At 43.5% G+C, this 24,597-nt stretch overlaps 1 protein-coding gene across 1 annotated transcript in view; it reads right to left on the reverse strand.

Moving 5' to 3' along the window:
• Window positions 1-15,338: 15,338 nt before the first annotated feature.
• CFAP299 (cilia and flagella associated protein 299) overlaps window positions 15,339-24,597 on the reverse strand; it is a 401,426-nt gene continuing 392,167 nt past the window's right edge. Inside the window, exons 5-6 of the mRNA XM_054028791.1 lie at window positions 20,122-20,251; window positions 15,339-15,524 (exon numbers count right to left, since the gene is read on the reverse strand). Of these exons, the coding sequence (XP_053884766.1) occupies window positions 15,429-15,524; window positions 20,122-20,251 (226 nt within the window). The 3' untranslated portion in view covers window positions 15,339-15,428. The remainder of the gene's footprint in view (window positions 15,525-20,121; window positions 20,252-24,597) is intronic.

Genomic DNA, 24,597 nt, shown 5'->3' on the forward strand with positions numbered 1-24,597 from the left:
GACCTCCAAGTGACCACACCTGTCATAACTATAAAGGGAAGGGTAATAGCTGTCCTGTGTACAGTACTATAAATCCCTCCTGGCCAGAGACTCCAAAATCCTTTTCCCTGTAAAGGGTTAAGAAGCTCAGGTAACCTGGCTGGCATCTGACCTAAAGGACCAATAAGGGGACAAGATACTTTCAAATCTTGGGGGGGGGGGAAGGTTTTTGTTTGTGTTCTTTGTTTGGGAGTGTGTTCGTTCTCCGGGAATGAGAGGGACCAGACATCAATCCAGGTTCTCCACATCTTTCTAAACAAGCCTCTCCTATTTCAAACTTGTAAGTAAATAGCCAGGCAAGGTGTGTTAGTTTTCCTTTGTTTTTCTCAACTTGTAAATGTACCTTTTACTAGAGTGTTTATCTTTGTTTGCTGTACTTTGAACCTGAGACTAGAGGGGAGTCCTCTGAGCTCTTTAAGTTTGATTACCCTGTAAGGTTAATTTCCATACTGATTTTACAGAGATGATTTTTACCTTTTTCTTTAATTAAAAACCTTCTTTTTAAGAACCTGATTGATTTTTCCTTGTTTTAGATCCAAAGGGGTTTTGGATCTTGATTCACCAGGAGTTGGTGGGAGGAAGGAGGGGGGATGGTTAATTTCTCCCTGTTGTAGATCCCAGGGTGGGGTTGGAACTGATTCACCAGGAGTTGGTGGGAGGAAGGAGGGGAATGGTTAATTTCTCCTTGTTTTAAGATCCAAGGGGTTTTGGATTTGTTTTCACCAGGGATTTGGTGAGGGTTTTTCAAGGCTTCCCAGGGAGGGAATCCATTGATGGTGGCAGCTGAACCAGAGCTAAGCTGGTAGTTAAGCTTAGAAGTTTTTCACGCAGGCCCCTACATTTGTACCCTAAAGTTCAAAGTGGGGATCTCAGTCCTGACATGGTGAATAGCGGTGGGATCATTTTAAACCCAAAAGCCAGTGATTTTTTTTTTCCTTCTAGCTGCTTGGAAAGCCGAGCTGGAAGTAGATAGATGCATATCTTATCTCTCCTTGCCTGAAGGCAGAGGTGTTAAGTTTTTTTTACAGGTCCTTTGTTAAGAGAAGGGTTCAATTAGCAAATGACTGGTAAAAGGTATTTACAAGCTGAATTGTTTTTTTTTTTCTTTTTACATCCTCTGGAGTAGCTAGTTAGAAAGTTACTGTTAACTCTGCAGCAGCCAGAGCTGAGAGCTTCCCAGTTTGTCAACTGCAAAGGGGGTTACCCAGCACAAGAAAACAGGAAAATGACTACCAAAGAAGTAGCTAACAAAATAGAACTGGCCAAACTAGAAGCAGAAGAAAATGAAAGAAAACATCAGAGACTGCTTCAATTAACAAAACTCGAGACAGAGCAGAGAGAAAGAGAAGAAAAAGCCAAAAAGGAGGCCCATGAAAGAGAGATGGAGCTGGAAAAAGCCAAAGAGGAGGCTCACAAGAGAACTATGGAGCTGAAAGAGAAAGAGATGGAGGAGAGAGAAAAAGAAAGGAAGCATGAACTGGAAGTAGCAAAGGCTAAGCAGGATGCACCAGCCAATGCTAACAACCCCCCTCCAGGTACCACTTCCCATCCCAGAAAATTCCCCATCTACAAGGCAGGCGATGATACTGAGGCCTTCTTAGAAAATTTTGAAAGGGCCTGCCTTGGATACAGCATCACTGCAGACCAGTACATGGTAGAGCTGAGGCCGCAGCTCAGTGGACCCTTAGCAGAGGTGGCGGCTGAAATGCCTAAGGAACACATGAACAGTTATGAACTTTTTAAAAACAAGGCCAGACTCAGAATGGGGCTAACACCCGAGCATGCCCGTCGGCGGTTCAGAGCCCTAAAGTGGAAACCGGATGTGTCATTTACCCGTCATGCCTACCACATTGACAAAAATTGTGATGCCTGGGTATCAGGAGCAAATGTTAAATCTCTGGAAGATCTGCTTTCCCTAGTAAAAATGGAGCAGTTTTTAGAGGGTGTTCCTGAGGAAATAGAAAGGTACATCCTAGATAGGAAGCCCAAAACTGTAACTGAGGCGGGGGAGATTGGAGCCCAATGGGTGGAGGTGGCAGAAAAGAAAAAAACTAGTAGCAGTTGGAGCGAATATCAGAAGGGGCAAGCCGAAACAAAACCTTACCACCGGGGACAACCCAAGGCCCCACCCACATCCCAAGGGAAACCCCAGACGCCTTCTCACCCCACCACACCAGTCTCCACCAACCAACCTCGTCCCGGTAATACCTTAGCAGGGCGATGTTTTAAATGTAATGGACTGGGACATATAAAGGCTCACTGCCCCAAGAACCCCAACCGATTACAGTTCATTACACCCCAATCACACCAAAGATCCCCAAACCCAGATGCCTCTCTCATACCCTCGGAGCGAAGGGAAACCTTGAGAGTGGGCGGAAGGAAGGTTACCGCTTGGAGGGACACTGGGGCTCAAGTGTCAACTATCCACCAATCCCTAGTGGACCCCAAACTCATCAACCCAGAGGCTACAGTGACAATTCAACCCTTCGTGTCACAATCTGTAACCTTGCCTACAGCCACGTTGCATGTCCAGTACAAGGGCTGGTCAGGAATGTGGACTTTTGCAGTCTATGACAATTATCCCATTCCCATGCTGCTGGGGGAAGATTTGGCCAACCATGTGAAGGTAGCCAAGAGGGTGGGAATAGTCACCCGCAGCCAGGCTAAGCAAGCTTTCACCCCCATCCCTGTTCCTGAGCCGTCCACCAGGGCCCCGTCTGTGTTACCGGAGACCCAGACAAAGGTGGTGGAACTGGATCCTCTGCCAACGACTGCAACAGCCGTAGTGGATCCAATCCCAGAAACCCAGCCAAAGCCAGTCCCAGAACCGGAACTGGCAACGCAACCAGCACCAGAACCATTGCCAGCCCTGAGTCCAGCGCTTGCAAACCCGTCTACAACTCCAATGCCAGAGGGCACCAGCGAGCCTGAACTGGCAGAAGCAGCAGATAACCCTACCCAAGAGGCTCAGCCAGAGCCTGAGATACCACATAGTGCACCAGCGGACAGCGGTTCACAGTCAATGGAAACAGCCCCAGCACCTGCATCGCTTCCAGAGGGACCAAGCCCCAGTCCACAGTCCAAGGAGGAACTGATGTCTCCAGCATCAAGGGAACAGTTCCAGGCCGAGCAGGAAGCAGATGACAGCCTTCAGAAAGCTTGGGCGGCGGCGCGGAGCACCCCACCGCCTCTCAGCTCTTCTAACCGATCCCGGTTTGTTGTAGAACAAGGACTTTTATACAAGGAGACTCTTTCTGGTGGGCACCAGGAAGACTGGCATCCTCAAAGGCAGTTGGTAGTTCCCACTAAGTATCGGGTAAAGCTCTTGAGCTTAGCCCATGATCAGCCCAGTGGCCATTCTGGGGTGAACAGAACCAAAGACCGGTTGGGGAAGTCCTTCCACTGGGAGGGAATGGGCAAGGACGTTGCTAATTATGTCCGGTCTTGTGAGGTGTGCCAACGAGTGGGAAAACCCCAAGACCAGGTTAAAGCCCCTCTCCAGCCACTACCCATAATTGAGGTCCCATTTCAGCGCGTAGCTGTGGATATTCTGGGTCCTTTCCCAAAGAAGACACCCAGAGGAAAGCAGTACGTACTGACTTTCATGGATTTTGCTACCCGATGGCCGGAAGCAGTACCCTTAAGCAACACCAGGGCTAAAGGTGTGTGCCAGGCATTAACAGACATTTTTGCCAGGGTAGGTTGGCCCTCCGACATCCTTACAGATTCGGGAACTAACTTCCTGGCAGGAACCATGGAAAACCTGTGGGAAGCTCATGGGGTGAATCACTTGGTTGCCACCCCTTACCACCATGAAACCAATGGCCTGGTGGAGAGGTTTAATGGAACTTTGGGGGCCATGATACGTAAATTTGTAAATGAACACTCCAATGATTGGGACCTAGTGTTGCAGCAGTTGCTTTTTGCCTACAGGGCTGTACCACATCCCAGTTTAGGGTTTTCACCATTTGAACTTGTGTATGGCCGTGAGGTTAAGGGGCCATTACAGTTGGTGAAGCAACAATGGGAGGGGTTTACGCCTTCTCCAGGAACAAACATTCTAGACTTTGTAAGCAACCTACAAAACACCCTCCGACATTCTTTGGCCCTTGCTAAAGAAAACCTAAAGGATGCTCAGGAAGAGCAAAAGGCCTGGTATGATAAACATTCCAGAGAACGGTCCTTCAAAGTAGGAGACCAAGTCATGGTCTTAAAGGCAATCCAGGCCCATAAAATGGAAGCGTCGTGGGAAGGACCATTCACGGTCCAGGAGCGCCTAGGAGCTGTTAACTATCTCATAGCCTCCCCCGCCTCCAACATAAAGCCTAAAGTATACCATGTTAATTCTCTTAAGCCCTTTTATTCCAGAGAATTAAACGTTTGCCAGTTTACAGCCCAGGAAACAGATGACGCGGAGTGGCCTGAAGGTGTCTACTACGAAGGAAAAAAGGATGGTGGCGTGGAAGAGGTGAACCTCTCCATGACCCTTGGACGTCTGCAGCGACAGCAGATCAAGGAGCTGTGCACAAGCTTTGCACCAATTTTCTCAGCCACTCCAGGATGGACCGAACGGGCATACCACTCCATTGACACAGGTAATGCTCACCCTATTAGAACCCCACCCTACCGGGAGTCACCTCATGCCAAAACTGCTATACAAAGGGAGATCCAGGACATGCTACAGATGGGTATAATCCGCCCCTCTAAGAGTGCATGGGCATCTCCAGTGGTTCTAGTTCCCAAACCAGATGGGGAAATACGCTTTTGCGTGGACTACCGTAAGCTAAATGCTGTAACTCGTCCTGACAACTATCCAATGCCACGCACAGATGAGCTATTGGAGAAATTGGGACATGCCCAATTCATCTCTACTTTAGACTTAACCAAGGGGTACTGGCAAGTACCACTAGATGAACCCGCTAAGGAAAGGTCAGCCTTCGTCACCCAGGCAGGGGTGTATGAATTCAATGTACTCCCTTTCGGGTTGCGAAATGCACCCGCCACCTTCCAAAGACTTGTAGATGGTCTCCTAGCGGGATTGGGAGAATCTGCAGTTGCCTACCTCGATGATGTGGCCATTTTTTCTGATTCATGGGCAGAGCACATGGAGCACCTGGAAAAAGTTTTCGAGCGCATCCAGCAGGCAGGACTAACTGTTAAGGCTAAAAAGTGTCAAATAGGCCAAAACAGAGTGACTTACCTGGGGCACCAGGTGGGTCAAGGAACTATAAATCCCATACAGGCCAAAGTGGATGCTATCCAAAAGTGGCCGGTTCCAAAGTCTAAGAAACAGGTCCAATCCTTCTTAGGCTTGGCTGGATATTATAGGCGATTTGTACCCCACTACAGCCAAATCGCCGCCCCGCTGACAGACCTAACCAGAAAGAAACAGCCAAATGCAGTTCAGTGGACTAATGAGTGTCAAAAGGCCTTTAACCAGCTTAAGGCAACACTCATGTCTGACCCTGTGCTAAGGGCCCCAGACTTTGACAAACCGTTCCAAGTAACCACAGATGCGTCCGAGCGAGGCGTGGGAGCAGTTTTAATGCAGGAAGGACCGGATCAAGAATTCCATCCTGTCGTATTTCTCAGTAAGAAACTGTCTGAGAGGGAAAGCCATTGGTCAATCAGCGAAAAGGAATGCTATGCCATTGTGTATGCGCTGGAAAAGCTACGCCCATATGTTTGGGGACGGCGTTTCCAACTACAAACAGACCATGCTGCGCTACAGTGGCTTCATACCGCCAAGGGAAATAACAAAAAACTTCTTCGGTGGAGTTTAGCTCTCCAAGATTTTGATTTTGAAATACAACACATTTCGGGAGCTTCTAACAAAGTGGCTGATGCACTCTCCCGGGAAAGTTTCCCAGAGTTAACTGGTTAACAATTGTTTTTGGAATGAAACATATTGTTAGTTTTTATATAATCAGTAGTATGTCTAAAGGTACATGTGTCTTATTAACTCTGTTTTCTCCTAGAACTCCAGGAAGAAATCACAGCCAGTGTGGAACCGAACATCCAACACTATCTGTGATTTGGGGGGCGTGTCATAACTATAAAGGGAAGGGTAATAGCTGTCCTGTGTACAGTACTATAAATCCCTCCTGGCCAGAGACTCCAAAATCCTTTTCCCTGTAAAGGGTTAAGAAGCTCAGGTAACCTGGCTGGCATCTGACCTAAAGGACCAATAAGGGGACAAGATACTTTCAAATCTTGGGGGGGGGAAGGTTTTTGTTTGTGTTCTTTGTTTGGGAGTGTGTTCGTTCTCCGGGAATGAGAGGGACCAGACATCAATCCAGGTTCTCCACATCTTTCTAAACAAGCCTCTCCTATTTCAAACTTGTAAGTAAATAGCCAGGCAAGGCGTGTTAGTTTTCCTTTGTTTTTCTCAACTTGTAAATGTACCTTTTACTAGAGTGTTTATCTTTGTTTGCTGTACTTTGAACCTGAGACTAGAGGGGAGTCCTCTGAGCTCTTTAAGTTTGATTACCCTGTAAGGTTAATTTCCATACTGATTTTACAGAGATGATTTTTACCTTTTTCTTTAATTAAAAACCTTCTTTTTAAGAACCTGATTGATTTTTCCTTGTTTTAGATCCAAAGGGGTTTTGGATCTTGATTCACCAGGAGTTGGTGGGAGGAAGGAGGGGGGATGGTTAATTTCTCCCTGTTGTAGATCCCAGGGTGGGGTTGGAACTGATTCACCAGGAGTTGGTGGGAGGAAGGAGGGGAATGGTTAATTTCTCCTTGTTTTAAGATCCAAGGGGTTTTGGATTTGTTTTCACCAGGGATTTGGTGAGGGTTTTTCAAGGCGTCCCAGGGAGGGAATCCATTGATGGTGGCAGCTGAACCAGAGCTAAGCTGGTAGTTAAGCTTAGAAGTTTTTCACGCAGGCCCCTACATTTGTACCCTAAAGTTCAAAGTGGGGATCTCAGTCCTGACAACACCCAACTGTGTATTCTGATGGGCTTTGGAAGACTTCATTGTCAAAGAACCACCAGGTCATTTGGATGAAACCCAAAGGCTTAACGTGTTGAACTCTGGTTGGTGTTGATGCAAGAGCCATAAAAATGATTTGTGGGCAAACTGCAATGAGATCTAGTCTGAACTTGGTGTAATAGCACTGTGCATATTTTGCATATTTAATGGGGATGACTAAATGTGGTTCATTTCCCCCCCTCTCCGAATCAAACAAAACATCACTGTTCTGATTTGCCCAATACAGCAACTCAATGGTATAATCAAAGCAACCGAATGGAATAAAAGCTTACCTACCTTTCTCTTGTTTATAAAAACAAGACAGACTTTTCAAAATGATACACTGACCGCCTCCAAACCTCTGAGGGAATACAACTTTCTAAATCACATCTTTGGTGCAAATGTGAGAAGCAGGTCTCCGTCAGTCTGGAGGACAGGTCTCTGCACAAAACAGCAGAGGAGACATGCAAAGCTAAAAAATATGAAGACAGGCAAAAATTACAAACCTCACCACATGGGCCAAATTCTGCTCACACACCGGTGTAAACCTAGACAGACTATCAATCTCAGCTGCTGTAGATTATGAAAAAAGTGATACATTATTAGAATGAATAGAAAAGATACAAAAGGGTCAAATTATGCCAAGAGGGGCCTGATCCTGGATGGGGCAGGTGCACACATAAAACTCCAATTGGCCATTATGTATCTGAAGCAAAATCTGGCTCAGAATATTTAATATAAAGGAAATTCTGGCCACATATAAGATAGCCTGGGTATTTATTAACACACGGACAGCTTGCTTTATAGTTGGAGGTGACTTGACCACCCTCTCTCATGCTGTTGTTTTGCATTTCTCATTTCTCCCTGGCATCAGACACAATCACCAGCACCAGGGAAGGTCCTCACACATGGCTATCGGTGCAACTCAAACCTGACCTACAGCATTTCCTACTATTTCCACCTTGGCCCCAACCATTATTGGCCACTGAACCTCAATCCTGTCTGCTGTCCCCTTGCTGAGATTCCGTTTTATGCTCCATACATTCTGCGACTGCGCTGCACCTTGTAATAAAACACAGGAGTGCTGGGAAGGGGCTAGTCTTTATTTCTTGGCCTCAGTCACATTGTGGGCCTCAGCGCCAATTAACTTCATTTGAATGATGTGTGACCCTTCTGCCAGTGTCATCAGCTGCAGTAAAGGCCAGGTTCAATGCTCTTTACCAATTGCTTTTAAAATAACAAACATGAGCGGAAGCCTTCACTTGAAACCTTGAGCCCCCATTCCCTGGCTTTAAGAACTTTAAATTTAACACACACACATACTGTAGGGGCGTTTCTTTCCCCCTCACAACCACTCAGGAGTCCTTGGGAATAGGAAACAACACAGACCCTTTTAGGGGGGGGAAAGAAGATAAACCTCTGTTTACATAATAAAATGAAATTAGCAAAATCCAAACAGTGCATTAGGGCCGATCCTACCAAAGTACTTATTCATTGCCCGGAACTCTTATTCACAAAGCAAACCCCACTCACCTGCACCTCAGTCACAAATCCAATTAGACTTGGGATGGTCAAGTGGGCATCAGGAGGTGGCTCTCCTCAGGCTGTCCACTGCAGCCGACTGAAGTTCACACCAGCAGCTGCTGCCAGGTCCTCGTTCACTGCAGTCAGCTGCCCCAGCTCAGTTGCTGTCAGGTTCAGTCCCACAGTCAGCTTTACTGCTACTGCCAGCCCACCCAGTCTCCTAAAGACAGCTCCATGAGGGTCCAGAATCTCTGGATAGGCAACCCACAGCAAAACCCTCCCCAGGGCACAGCCTCCAATCTTTCCCACACAGTCTCTGCTCCCTTTGTTGAGTTGGGCTCAGTACACCACTGTCAGCTCAGGGTGATTCACTTTCCCGCAGCTAAACCATTCACAATGTCTCCCTCCTTATATAAATATATTTCCATGCACTATTTAATATAGTTTCCAAAACCAGACAAAAGTAACTCCAAACAATACATCATAAACCACTGTACAGATCCACACTGGGGCAAAATTATAACATGCAAATTAATCCTGCCAGATCTAGCGTTCCACATTCTCCTATGGGGGAGCAGAGAGCTTCTTTTCCCTTCAAGACTTCTAGCTCTGGGGCTTACAGATGTGTACAAAAATAGATTTCTGCAAGACTGGGCAACATGGAGAAGCTGGCACCAAGCAACATTCATTGTGGTGCTCAATGTATCCTGTGCTTGTTCAGGTAGCAAGTACTTCACCTTGGGTGGTGATCTCCCAGAATAACTCTTCTAAAGGCCTGAAAGATCCCATGTTTCTCTGATCACAGAGAACATCCACTGTGGGCTCTGGAATAATTCTGCTTTGAGCAATGAGATGGGATAAAAGGAGCCTCAAGAGAATCATGGCCAAATAACAAAAGCAATGTTTTTCCTTCTTGTAAAGAGTGTGTACTATATACCAGGCTCTAATCAGCATGGGCTCCATGCATTCTGCACCTGTGTTTTTGTTTTCTTTGCAATAGGAACAGTTGCTTGGTCTGTGGTGCATGTCCCTGCCTGCCTTGCAGAGAGCAGGCCGCCAGCTTTCTTCATTTGGATCTGGTTTCTGTTCTGTATGTTGGAAGTTAGTGTTAATGGAGGGATTTACTCTACAAAACTCATTCACTGATGGCCAATTTGAGAATACCATCAACAGCCAGAAAATAAAATGTTTATAAGGCGAATGAATGTGGAAGTGTTGCATCCCATTGGAGGCCTCGTTAGCAGTTTACACTGGGTGGGGCTAGTTCTTAATATGGCACAGGACACTGTCTCTTGCATCTCTTTTCCTCTGTTTCCCTTGTTCAACTTCATAGGACGTGGTTTGGCTTGTGAGGCTGCGGCTGTAGTTGTGCATCTGAGTGCAGAAAGTGCTGCTCTGTTTCCCCAGCAAATGCTTTACTATGTAGCTATATCGTTTGAATCTGGGTCCTAACTTCTGCCACCGTTCAGGGCTGTTTGGCTATGGGTGTTGGATTGGATCATTATGTTGGCAGGAAACCTGCCAGTTATGGAGATTGAAGCTTCAACAATATTAGTGCCTTTCAGATCTCTGTTACTACAGTGGGAAAGTAATATCGTTATTACCAAAAACAAAGGGCGTGATTCTCAGATACACTAATGTCCCTCTGCTAGTGTAAGGGGACATAGCGTACCTGAAAACCAGGGCCAGAACATACTTGTGCCCTAGGAAAGAATCAGGCACCACAACCAGGGAAAAGCTTCCAGTGTGATAAACAGAAACAACAGCCAAAAACAAAAGAAAAAGGTGGATGAGTCTAACCTGATTCCCTTAGTGAGACATGCTAGGGAGATTTTTTGAATTCATGCACAGTAAGTGCATACATGTAAATACATCAGAAAGGAATTTTGTACCTCAACATCTAGTATATTATTTTTAAACCCACTCTGTTATACGGTCTTATTTCCTCCTTTCCCGCCGTCTTTTCTATGTCCATAAACACTAAGTTGTGGATCGTTTCAATCCATTAATTTTCTTTTGTACTTAAAATTCAGAAGGTGAAGGTAGCAAGAGGTATAAAATATATGGCTGCTGATGAGTAAAGATTGAGTAAGGACCCTACATTCTTTGAGGGAGGTAATGTAGCAGGTGGCATCAGTTTAGAAGTGAATCAAGCTACAGTAATGCTATGGGGGCACGTACGTACTTGGAGGCAGGCACTGTTATACCATCTGCGAGGGGAATGGGCTATGTTTCTGGGGGAAGGGGACCAAGTGGTTTGCCGAGATCGCCCCAAATCTTTATTTTCAGTTGAAACTGCTGCCCTACAGGTTTCCACCTCTTGTGGCTCAGTTTATTTAGTGTATCAGAGAAGGGTAGGCAAGGTAAGCAGGGACAAGAATGGCGATGTTAACCAGGAAGAAATTGCCTTATCTGAGGTTCAAAGTATTGTTAAAAAACAAAAACCTTCATAAAAATATGACTAGGGTCCAAGGTCCATGCAGTTTTGCATATTTATATCAAATTCCACATAAAAACAAGAGTATCAATTTCTAGGGATAAAGTAAAAGAGCAGAATATATAATGTACACAAAATAATATTTATAGACCTTAGCTACTTGTAACCAGTTTAAATATGCTTTACACAAAAAAGCCACTGGCATAAAATTACAATTGTATAGATCCACTGTTCTTGTAATATACATTCACAGTTTCCCCCCCTAATAACTCTTAATGTAAACTCTAGTGCAGTTGTACTGAATATACACTTGCCCTATCTTACGTAACTGTCATGGTCAGAGTGGATAGTTTGTATTCATCGTTGCTAAAAAGTCAAGAGTGCAGGAGGGACATTCAGGGAGTTTTCATACGGTTATTTCTTGAAACAGACTTTTTCCTTGATTATCATGTTTGGCACATTGGTCTTTTATTATTAATGGAGGTATCCTATCCCCTAGAACTGGAAGGGACCTTGAAAGGTCATCGAGTCCAGCCCCCTGCCTTCACTAGCAGGACCAAGTACTGATTTTGCCCCAGATCCCTAAGTGGCCCCCTCAAGGATTGAACTCACAACCCTGAGTTTAGCAGGCCAATGCTCAAACCACTGAGCTATTCCTTCCCCCATACTTACTATGTATCTAGCCAGGGCAGCACAATGATATGATATTGGGAAAACTCATCAGTCACAGCGGGAAGGTAATCATTTGAAAGTGTTTCAAATGTTGAAGTAGCCATAAGGAACATATCGGCTGTTAGGGGAAATTAACCAGACTGTATGAAATGTGGGGCCAGATTTTAAAAAATGCTCATGGACAGAGTTTCAAGTGATCCCCACCCAGAATGGAGGCTAGATTTTCCAAAAAGCTTAGCTTCCATGGAGACACCTTAAGACTCAGCCTTGCCATCGAACTAAGTAATAATCACTTCAGATTTTGCATTTAGTTAGTATCATCCTAGTTCTAACTTTTTAATTTGATTGCATGCAGGACACTAAGGTTATCAGTTTTTTTTAACAACAATTTGATTGGCCCATGGGCTGTGGCAGATGCGGAGACTTCTCCATGATTGGTCATTTCGACTGGTTTACTGGACTGCCAGAGATTTTGTAGATTCAGTAATATTCCGTTGCTAATTACATTTAGTTTTATGTTGTTGTTAAACTTTTCATCAGAATCTTATTTCAAATTAGAAACTGCACAAAATCAGTATTCCCTAGGAGGTGAGTGTCAACTTCAGAATACGAGGCTGTTTATATTTTACAAGCATCTCAGTTGTACGCCTTTAAAGACACACAAGTCAACTGTTGCTCATTCATTAGTACATTCACTGATCATCACATTAATATGTACAGGCTGTAATTTAAAGCCCATTTGAATCCAAATTTCCTTCTTTCCCCCTGCAGGCACAGACATGGTGTTCTCCTAATCTTGCTGTAATTTACCAACATCAAAAGTGTTGATTTATGGGACAAAGGTTAGTGGAAGCTGAATTCACCTTGAAGAAATTATTTCCACAACTTTGGAAGTCTAATTCTATTTACTTTTATTTCATCTCTCTTTCTCTTTCTCCCCCCCCCCCCCTTTATTCATAATTTCCTCCATGTTCCAGGGGCTGTTTCCCACGTTAGATTTTTATAACTTTAAGATCTGATTAGACCAAGAAAGAATAATTAAAATCCATAGCTTCAGAAGTATGAAAAATTCAATCACTCTTGTTCATTTTCTTTCTCAGAAATGCCCCATCCACCAGCCTTTAGAGTTGGGGTTTCCTCTTCTCCGGCTTTCAATGGAGACAGTATCAGCATCTTACATTAGTGTAACTCCATTGACTTCAATGGGATACCCTTACTTTACACCAGTATGAGTGAGTGAAGAATCAGGCTGTAACGGTTTCAGGAGAACTGCATCTGTATTCTCCCCTCTGGGGTCCACTCCAGGCATGCCCAGTCAGGTCTCAGGTCTCCAACCGTCACCTGTCTCTGGGCAGGGATCCTTGTCCCACTTCCTTTTGATCAGAGGTTTAAAGGCTGCAGAGCCCATGCCTTACACTGTGATTTCCCCAGCAAGCCAGTCTGCCTAATGGCCAGCACCCATGCTTTGCTCTCTCTCTACAAGGGCTATGAACAGTGTATTGACGGTGTCCACACAGCTCATTCTAAGCAAGCACCTTTATGCTTAAGGTAAAAGCATTATAGAGAAAACCTAATAAAACCAATTAATGCATGTTTAAATCTGTTTAAGATACCAGGAGTCACTCCTCAGTCTTATGGAGTCTTTGTGGGCCAACATCTTTCAAACCTTCTGCAAGGGTTGGGGGCCCCATTGGACAGGAGGTCCTGTCCATTTGCTGGATCAGAAAGAAGTCCTTGATGCAGCATTTTTATATCAAAAGCCCTTTCTTTATCTGTTGGGCAGTGAAAAATCCAATGTGAACCAGTATATATAAACCTCCCACACCTCTCTGGAGGTATTTATCACCTAGAAGATTCACCTAAATCACCTCCCACCATTTTTGGTTCATGGAAGAATTGTGGTAACCCTCCCCCTGGAGCTGCATACAACCCCTGATCCATAGTGATACATAAATTTAATATAATATGGTCTCGCATGGAGTTGCAACATCTGTCACATAGACCACAGATTTTTATTGTAAAATTAGCAATAGCCCAGTAATATCATTTTGCAAAACTTTCATACCAGCTAAAATTCATCAAAAGATTTTATATTTGGGTAATTAAGATAGCATAAAAACATCTACTTCACTTGGGATAAATATTGAAAAAAAAATCCCCAGCAACTTGGGGATAAAACCTTAAATACGATACTAACAATATTCCACAAGGCCTTAAGATTTTTATGTATGTTGTTTATCTGAAATATACTGCGGCAGTATAGGTCTAAGAGATTGTGTGAAGTTGCTATGCACAGATAGGTTTCACCCAAGACTGGCTGCATTTCAGTGCTCAATGAAGTGATCTGTTTGTGAAGTTTGTATAGTGCTTTGGGATGAAGCCCTCTATATAAAAGCAAGCTGTTACAATAAAACATTTTATTATACCTGGAAATGGCAGAACTTCATAACATTGACAATTTTATTGGAAAGAAAACTGTCTTGTAAATCTTTCAAATTATTGCAGCTTTGAAGAACAAACGAACTTCCACTTTGTAATTGCTGGAAAGCTGCCTCTTCCACTCAGTAAAGGGCCTTTTCGAATACAAACTGCTAAGGGAGAGGTTCTCAGCCTTGTCCAAAGGCATCATGTTTGTGATGGATTGACGAATAAGTCCCCACCTCATGGTAAGCCCCAGCACAGCTGAAATAATATTTGTTCTTGTCTATTTTCCTTTACCTGTCCTTTTAATAGATCCATAGATTTTAAGGCCAGAAAACCCCATTTTGATAATCCAGTCTGACCTCTTGCATAATACAGGCCATAGACTTTTTCTGCTTCTGTTTCTTCTGCTTGCCCCTCATCTGTTTTTCTTTCTCTATAACTATTCTTTTTCTTTGCTTTCTACTTGCTTTTTTTGCTGTATAGTTTGGTGCTTCCCCTCCCTGTTGTCCACGCAGCAGATGGCTACAAAGTGCTTGGGATGGAGGTATCCATCGATAGCTCCAAAGTCTGGATCATATGTGCACTGGCAGCTTATCTAAGTGCCAAAGGAACAAAGGAGAATAGCTTGGGGCATTGGGCTGCTGCCCGAACTTACAGCCTCATACCAGAGAGTTGCTGATGTGGCCAGCTGTACTGGAGCCACTGCAAGAGCAGGAAGGAAAGTTGTGCTCTAGGCCACAGGAGCAGTGCAAATTTCTTCACACCCATTGTTATCTTCTGTAGTGTGATCTTCCTGGATGAGTCCTGGGGGTGGCCCTCAGAAGTGGTCACGTGGCGATCAATTGTGCCACAGAGGCACAGCTCTGTGTAGGGGAGCCACACTGCCCAAGGGGGAGCTGCAGGCAGGAATATGAACCTCCTACTACACATGGTAATATTCTTGCTACTATACTGCTTAAGGGGGGCAGCATGCTCCCCCATGTAGTCAGCCGGGTCTGCTGGCTTCTGTGAAATGGGAAGAAGTTGGGGCCACGACCTCACCTCTTCACTCCAACTGCCTTTGCAGTGTCATGTGCCCCAAGGGCACTAGGAAAGGGCAGTACTTGTGATCTGGGGATTGCAAGGAACCCCACTACTGCCCAGGGGCATGGTGGGGCAGGGTATCCTTCTGCCCAGCATCCCTGAAACAGCCTGCCACAAACTGACCCTAACCCAGACCAAACGTCACCATCCCATTCCACCGGAAGACCAGTTTCACACATGGTAGAGATCTCTTCAAACTGATTTATTTCTTTTACAGTTAAAATAAAAGTTGGTAAACAGATACTTGAAGGAAGAGCCAATGAGCTGGTGTTTAGGTCTTTCTTCTAAGGATATGGTCATAGATGACTACTTGGAGGTAGAGATCTGTCTCAATAGGTGTCCGAGTTGTGCTGTCTCCTGGGTAAGCCTGAGACACAGAGTATTATAGTTAACCCAACTGTCAGGACAGACAAAAAAAAAACCATGAGAGTTACATGTATTTCCTCCTGGCTTCCCTGAAATATGGAACCTACCAACTCTGCCCCAGGTTAGGTATGTGGTTTCTTGAATGCAGATTAAAGTTCAAGAGCTAGTGAATAAATACCACCAACTTACCATCGTTTCATATAGGTTGACTTTAGGTAAAAGAAAGGGCTCACTTGTGCAATCAACTGATCAAGCAGAGCCCAGTTGTAGAAAGCACCCAGCATTGGCTTAACTTTGTTCAGATTGAAACCAATGGCAAAACTCCTTTTGATTTCAGTGACAGTAGATTTAGGCCAATGTTAAGGGCTTTTGAAAAATCTTTCTCTACTTGGTTAGTGTTACAGAAAAACCCAAGACAGATGGACAGACAGATAGTTGCTGGGGATGCACGTACACTATATCCCGCAACATACAAATACACAGTACATATTTCTGCAGTGTTTACATTTTTTAAAATTATAAATGAACAAAAAATGTTACTTGGTGTAGCACTCTGAGTGCAAGTATCTTTCACGTAGAAATAAAATATCTGGTTATTTGTTACAGATGTTCTCCAGCTGCAGGACATTAGATCAATGGCCCACTTTCAATGCAACCAAACACATTTTTTAGGTATGCATTTTTGACTGTCTAACAAACCAATGCACTCATTTTAAAATGCGTATAATTTGATATTTTGTACAGTTGCTATTCATATGCAACCATCTTTCATGGGAAGCACTTCAAAGAAACCATCATCCTAGATCTGTTCTGTACAAACCCAAACAAATTATTGCCCAACTTACTTCACGTTGGTTTTGAGAGGAACCAAAGCATGGGTGTGTTTGTCACATTCAATCTACAGTCCAAGGGCTCAGATGTAAAGTTTAAAAAAGGGCAATCAAGATCAGAAGAATATTGTCAATTCATTTCAGAAGAACATTGTTTATAGGGTTATAACCCATTCCTCTTCCAACATGAAAGAAAATAATACACGCAGCAATTTAAATAGCCTTCAACTATGGCTCAAAATGGGGAACTCCTGTGTAACTTTATTGTATATAGTATGTTTGTTTTGTACAGATTTCAAAACACTTTACAAAGTTATGTAACCATCACAGAACTAGATAAATAATAGCAGACAAAGTCTGATAGAAAAGGGTGCGGACAAAGGAGAAAATATGTTTTCAGCTGAGATTTGAAATGAGATGGAGAGGTAATGAGGCTGAGAAATACAGGAAAGATGGATGTTCCAGATGGGAGGAGCTGCAGAGAAGTGGGCTTTTGCATCAGGATTGGTGACACTGGGCCAAATTCTACCCTCGTTTATATCCGTGCAAGCCCAGTGAAACACATAGGGTTGCCTAGGTGTAACTGAGGGCAAAAGTTGGCTCCAGACGTGGAATGATAGAGAGGAAACCAATGCTACTCTAGAAGAAGAGATGCAGGAAAAGAAGAGATAGACTTAAGTCTAGGAGGTAGATCGGAACAAGTCAAAGGACAAATTTTAAAACAAAGAGGGTAATTTGGATGCTGCAAAGAATGGGCATCCAGCAGAACTGTATGAGGTGGGGGTTTGTGAAGTCATGCTCCATGGTACATATGAAAAGCTCAGCCGGTTGTTCACGGACAGTACATGCTGCATCTTTGAGAACAGAAATAGGAACTTACATTTGTTCAATCAATTCTGCCAAGTTCAATGTAACTGGATAAAATTCAAAACCTCTGCTGGTCGTTTGCTCCTCCTCCTGACTTACCTCAGTGATTGTATAACCCAATATCCCCAGGAACACGATATTAAATTTTGAAAGCAAGTTTGTTTCCTCTTCTCACTGGTCCAGGTTCAGTGGATCAGATTTTCCATTGCCCTGCTCTTTGTACCTAGCCAATTTCACCAGGGCCAAGTCAGTATAAAACACGACTGTTCTGATTTGGTAGTTTTGGGCCTAAGGGTGTGAAGTGCCCATCTCCCTTTGACATTCAATGCCTAACACCCGTAAGCCCTTTTGAAAATCCCAACCCTTAGGTTTTTGAATGTTCTAGCATTCTAACATTGACATCACATAACATAGGATTTGGGGCATTTTAATGTATACTAAATCCAATAATGCCATGTGAGTGATTCCCCCCCCCCCTTTGTTTTATGTTTTCAACAATTGTTTGACATAATTATTTTAAAGTAAAAAATACGTTTTATAGAATAAGGAAACCAATTCTGCTTCCACTGAAGTCAATGCCACAGCTCCTATTGACTTCAATGGGAGTAGGATCAGACCCATTATTAACAAAAAAGCAGACTCTAACATGTGTTTATGCCATATTTATTTTATAACACAGAGTCTATAACATTGTGGATAAAATTCTCTTCACTCATTACAATAAATTTACCTCTCGATTTCCCTGGTACATAGCCTTATGCAAACATCAGTATTTTCCTGTGTTTGCTTCAGTTATAAACACTTCTGCGCCAGGACAAAGGCATTTTGCTATGTGCATGAGACTGACTTGTATCCACCAGAGGGAGCACATACTGACAAATTTCTTGCGTGTGTGGGACAGCGTATTAGATATATTTAAACTGGTTTTTAACCCTTACGCTGCCATAATAACCTCAACCTTCTTCAAGGCCAGTGTATTTTATGGGAGTTTCTTCCTATAGGAATTTTCAACCCTGATAACTCCCACTTTCCACTATACATTCGTCCGGCCACATACTGTGTTTTATATTTTCCAGGATGATCAGAATCTTTTACTGTCATCAGACTGTTTGTGCCTCTCTGGTGACATGAACAAAACATCAAGCCAAAGGATATAAAAGAAGTCCTAATTCTTTAAGCACAGAGTCACACACTCTGATTCCATTGAATAGCAAAACAGACAAGTATACATCTCTGATTTTGTCTTTATTTCTATGCTGCACACAATGCTCTGACAGTTGACATGAGCTGCCTTTTGTATTAATCTGTAAAACGAGGACAAATCTGAAAGCATTTGGCTTTTACATTTCACACAGATCCACTGGGCCAAATTTTTTCAACTTGGGTACCTGAAGTCAGGCAGCAAAAATCTCTGCAAAGCTATTGAAATGAGTGGCCTGATTTTCAGAGGTGCCTGGACAGTCTTTCAGCTTTTGATTTTTTTAAAAAGGTGTGGGGTTGTCACCCACACTAGCCCTGCTCTCTGAGTGCTTCTGAAAAGGAATCCATTTTGTTTCAGTTCATTGCAGAAAAACTGCTGGCAAGGCATTAGTTTGTGATTCCAACTGACCCTTCACTCTGGATTTGGTGGTGGTGGATTGCCCAGTCAGGAGCTCAGATTTTATATCTGTCCTATGTCTCCACCCTTGTTCTGAAGGAACTTCACATTTTTTTATCCACTAGTCGGCACATTTCATAAAGGAAAATATAACTTTTAAGTAGGTTCAAATTTGGGCCTGTCAGCCAAGTGATATGCTGCCAACATTTTAACAAGTGCCTCCCCTCAACAATTTTCCACCTCTTCTGGAGATGCATGTGACAGTCTCTGGATAAAATACCCCATTCCCTCCCCACACTAAAATCCACCTGTCCCTTCCACAATCCTGTATTCTTCCCAGACCCAAATCCATCAGTCCTTCCAATCCCTCCCACCTTCTGCACCAGCACCTCTCAATTCACTATGATTCGCCTTCCTCAGCACTTCACTCAGGCTCCTCTGGCTTCCTTACTTGGAAGCAGCAGTGGGAGGAAGCAGGCTGATGCCTCCACTGCAAGCAGTGGGGGCAGGCAGATCAGAGACCTGTCCTGAGGCATCTCTTGGCAGTGTCTGACTGGAGGAGGATTGGGTGGGTGGGCGTAGGTCACCTTCGGTGGTAAATTGGGAATGGGTCCTCTTTGGTTCTTGAAGTGGACAGGTCTCTCCTGACAACTGGGGGTCTCCCAGAGCTGGTGTGAGGAAGCGGTTATCCCTGGCTACTGTGTAGAGGAATAAAGTTCCAGGCTCCCTCCCAATACCAGCGCTTCAGACTCTGGCCTGGGGTTGGGGAAGCAGGCACCAGTGAGAAGACAGGTGGGCCATGGTAGCTGCACAGGTCCCACTTGGTGCAACAACAGCTTGGTTTTCCTCATGTGCTACTGAAGTGCCTGACAGAGAGGGGAGAAAACTGGCCTTAAGATTCTGGGGACGGTAAAGGGAGTCACATGCCAAACTAATTGTCTCATTCACCATAAAAAACATGTGTGTGAGAGAGAGAATCTTTAGGTCTTCTCCCCCCAGCCTCCTGCTGCAGAAGTGGCATGGGCTGCATAGTCCTTTCAGTCTTAGCAAACAAACAGTTTATGTTTTCACTGCTGTCTTCACAAGGAAAAGGGCTAGAGACTTGCAGTTAAAAACAGCGTGAGCTGAGGTTATCCTTTATGGTACCTAGAGGCCAGCTGTGTTAGCAAAGGGATTGCATGCATGTGAGCCTGAAATATAAGGTGCATATTCATAAATAATTAGTTGGTAACAGGCCTTCAACAGATATGTAATCAAAGAGCCTTGAATAAAGGAGACTCTGAATATTGAAAAAAGGGATTTACCTTGGGATCCACATTTACTATTTTCCTATCACATTTGTTCTTGAAGAGTAATCCACATGCATTTTCTGCAATCACTTGGTAATTTGGACTGGCATTTGAAGTGCTGACATTTCTATCCCAGTTGTAAAAGCTGTGAAAATATAAAACATAAATGCTACCACTTTAATTGATTTCATACTTTCAAATTAAGGGTCTGATTCAGACCGCCTTACTGATGCAAAGTAGTTCCTTATTCCATGAATAGCCCCATGGAAGACAGTGAAATTCGCTGTGGAGTGAAGTGCTACTAAACTAGAGTAAGGATCTCAGAATCTGCTTCTACATGTCTATTCTGTTGCATTCAGTTGGTTAAAAAAGAGCCTCTGGCAAACTAAAATTGGGCCCTGTGGGTGCTAGCATAATATATTTAGTAGTACTGCTACTAAAAGATTCATGCACAGGGTTACCTATCGTAGGAAGCAGTGTTGGTTGAAGACTACTACTGTGACAGAAACAGCTCCGCCAACCACCTAAAAGTGCTTAGACCACACTGTGAGAACTAATTACACCTCTACCCCAATATAAAACGACCCGATATAACATGAATTTGGATATAACATGGTAAAGCAGTGCTCCGGAGGGGCGGGGCTGCACACTCCAGTGGATCAAAGCAAGTTCGATATAACGCGGTTTCACCTATAATGCAGTAAGATTTTTTGGCTCCCGAGGACAGTGTTATATCAGGGTAGAGGTGTACTTCCCCTTTATATCTCATGGTAACTTTGTTACTGAATTGTTGCTTTCTTGTTCTTGTATTAATATAATTTTGGTAGTATTTTAGCTGCTGTACAGCTCCTTTTGGGCTAAATACAGATCGGGTGCTGACTGAGCATGAGTGTCCAAGAGAAAATTCATTAACACGATGAAGAGCTCCTTAAAAAACCTGCACATTTCAAGTCTGTGATTAGTTCTAGAGCCAATATTCAAATAGGTCTATTATGCCTGCAGGCCTCTTCGTTACAGACCTTGTGTGTGTCATTACTGAACTACGAGCAAGAGAAAAATCACAATTCGAATGTGTCAAATACAAAATTAAAACTGAACAATTTGAGCAATAAATTAATCAGTCTTCGCTATATGTATTTCGGGATTTCTGAATTCTAGCAGGTTCATATCTCTTATTTTCCTCCTTTTAATTTTAAGAAATAATTCTTTGGGCAAGTGACAATGAAACCAGTGAAAGATCTGCCAAGTTTCCAAGCATGTGGGATGTACCAAAATGGCTGTGAGATTCCAGCCCTGCTTCTGTATTTCTTAACACTGCCCGCAGTGCAGCTGCAGCAAGAATGCTGATTGTATATTATTTGTTGGCGTAATAGTGGTGCAGCAACTTGTGTTAGGGAAATCTAAAGAGAAGAAGGTGAGACAGACTTACTTCTCATCAACCAGATCTAGCCTGGGCAGATTCTCACCTTGGAGATAGGCAGGGTAGGAAAAAAAGCCCACCCAGATAATGGAATGACTAGCACAGGCACTGAAACCCACTTTGTGTTCTCTTTGTACCCGGCACTTACACAGCATCTCCAGCTAAGGATCTGAGAGTGCACTGCAGATATTTATTAAGCCTCATCACACCTTTGTGAGATAGTTAAGACAAGTATTACTAGAGCTTGTTAACGGAAGTGGGAACTGAAGCACAGAGAAATTCAGCGATCTGCCCAGATTACCCAAGTCAAGGGCAGTGGTGTGAACAGAACCTGGGAGTCTGAAAGCCCAGTCCTAACCAGTAGAGGGAACCCTGTATCATTAGATGGAGTCCTGTAGCTGTCTCACACTAGTTGTAGACTTCACAGGGCTCTTCAGCTGTGACAATCCTGGCAAAAGCTGTAAACTGGATTTTGGTCCCCTCTTGCATTGGAATCTGGCTGCTCACCTTTTCCAGGGGGTGAAACTCACCCCGGTGAAGAGGGCCTTGCTCAAGGCCTGATGCACTCTACAAGTTCATTACACAAGTTTAGGTGAGGCTTCAGTGGTGTATAGGGCCCTCAGTGCACTGGGGTGAGATTCACCCATAATGCACCAAATGTCTGACACCGCCATGAAAGTGATATTTCCTACAGAGACTGCCAATCACCTGCTGACCAAAAGAAAAGGTGACAGAGAGCAGCTGGGTGTGGGCTTTGTTGGCCCAGACTTAGCACTGGCCACTTAAATCAGCAACAAAAATAAAAAGCAAAGCAAAGCAAAACAACAACAGCATAAAAAGGGCTTGTGCCTGTTCTAGCCCACCTCCCATCCCACGGTGTTAGATTATTCTATAATGGGTTATTTTCCTCAAAACAAGGATCAGTTCCTTGATTCAGTTCTCTAGTATTCCCTCCCTACCACACATACAGCAAGATCAAACTATTCCTCATAGCAGATTGGGAATTCAGTCAAAAGCTAATTATAAACAATGATGGCTTGACAGCTTTTTCCAGTTTGTGGTTCCATGAATTTGCAATGTGAGCTATCCAGCTTCACTTCCCCTCCTTATAATTTAACTACTGACTTTCTAGAGTTGGGCAAAAGAAGGGGTGCTGACGGGGGAGATGTAGGACAATGAAAGACAAAAGAAATGGAAATCAAAACCAAAACACCCACCGTTACCCTGAACGAAATGACATCCTCATGATTTGTGCCCTCCAGGAGTATCATAGTAGTAATCATTTTAATAGGGGGAAAATTGGCATTCTTAATGTGCTTGCCAAATATGACAAAGTATCAACGTACTTAGATTGGATTTGGCCTGTCAGTCTTTTTGTAGCTTTCTGGAGCAAGCGAGGTCAATGTCTCAGTAGGACACGACACTGTGTAATAGAGCACACATGTCTGACTCCATGCCAACCACTGTTTTATAATAAGATGCATGTCTCAGGCCCTTGGTTAGACAGGAACATGCTACTTTTTTCAAGTAAAACAGTTTAAGATGCTGGGTTTTGGCTTTCTTTTTAAACTTTAAGCAGCTTTGATTGAAATAAATACATTTGCCAAATGATTGCCATGCTACAGTGTGATTCATAATGGTGCTTTGGAAAACCATGGCAGTTCAATTTGCTAAGTAGCTACTGTGCAGTGTAACTGTTTTTCATGAAGATTTTTGCTTTGCTCACTGTTGATATATTGTTATCATAAGAACAGAAGAATGGCCATACTGGGTCAGACCAAAGGTGCATCTAGCCCAGTATCCTGTCTTCCGACAGTGACCAATGCCAGGTGCCCCAGGGGGATTGAACAGAACAGGTAATCATCAAGTGATCCATTCCCTGTCACTCATTCCCAGCTTCTGGTAAACAGAGGCTAGGGACACCATCCCTACCCATCCTGGCTAATAGCCATTGATGGACCTACCCTCCATGAACTTATCTTGTTCTTTTCTGAACCCTGTTATAGTCTTGCCCTTCACAACATCCTCTGGTAAAGAGTTCCACAGGTTGACTGTGTGTTGTGTGAAGAAATACTTCCTTTTGTTTGTTTTAAACCTGCTGCCTATTAATTTCATTTGGTGACCCCTAGTTCTTGTGTTATGAGAAGGAGTAAATAACACTTCCTTATTTACGTTTTCCACACCAGTCATGATTTTATAGACCTCAATCTTATCCCCCCCTTATTCATCTCTTTTCCAAGCTGAATAGTCTCAATCTTATTAATCTCTCTTCATATGGAAGCCATTCCAAACCCCTAATCATTTTTGTTGCCCTTTTCTGACCCTTTTCCAATTCCAATATATCTTTTTTGAGATGGGGCGACCACATCTGCACGCAGTATTTAAGATGTGGGCGTACTATGGATTTATATAAAGGCAATATGATATTTTCTGTCTTATTATCCCTTTCTTAATGATGCCCAACATTCTGTTTGCTTTTTTGATTGCCGCTGCATTTTGAGTGGATGTTTTCAGAGAACTATCCACAATGATGTCAAGATTTCTTTCTTGAGTGGTAACAGCTAATTCAAACCCCATCATTTTATATGTATAGTTGGGATTATGTTTTCCAATGTAAATTACTTTGCATTTATCAACACTGAAGGTCATCTGCCATTTTGTTGCCCAGTCACCTAGTTTTGAGAGATCCTTTTGTAGTTCTTCACAGTTTGCCTTAACTATCTTGAGCAGTTTTGTATCATCTGCAAATTTTGCCACCTCACTCTTTACCCCTTTTTCCAGATCATTTATGAATATGTTGACTAGTACTGGAGGAAGAAAAATACATGTTGAAAGTTAGCTAAAAAGATATGGCCTGATTTTCCTCTCAGTCCGGTGTAAATCAGGAGTGATTCCATTGAAGTCACTGTGTTGCACTGGTGTAAATGAAAATCTGGCTCACAGGGTCAAATTATGCCTGGATCTTGGGTGGTGGGATAGGGTGACAGGAGTCTTTCCCCTCTCTCAGTGCACCTACAAAATAGGCAGCTATAAAGTTGGATTCTGATACCTTTAATCACCTGGATCGGCGG

Source organism: Malaclemys terrapin, chromosome 5, assembly GCF_027887155.1.
Source record: "Malaclemys terrapin pileata isolate rMalTer1 chromosome 5, rMalTer1.hap1, whole genome shotgun sequence".
In the NCBI taxonomy this organism is placed as follows: domain Eukaryota; kingdom Metazoa; phylum Chordata; order Testudines; family Emydidae; genus Malaclemys; species Malaclemys terrapin.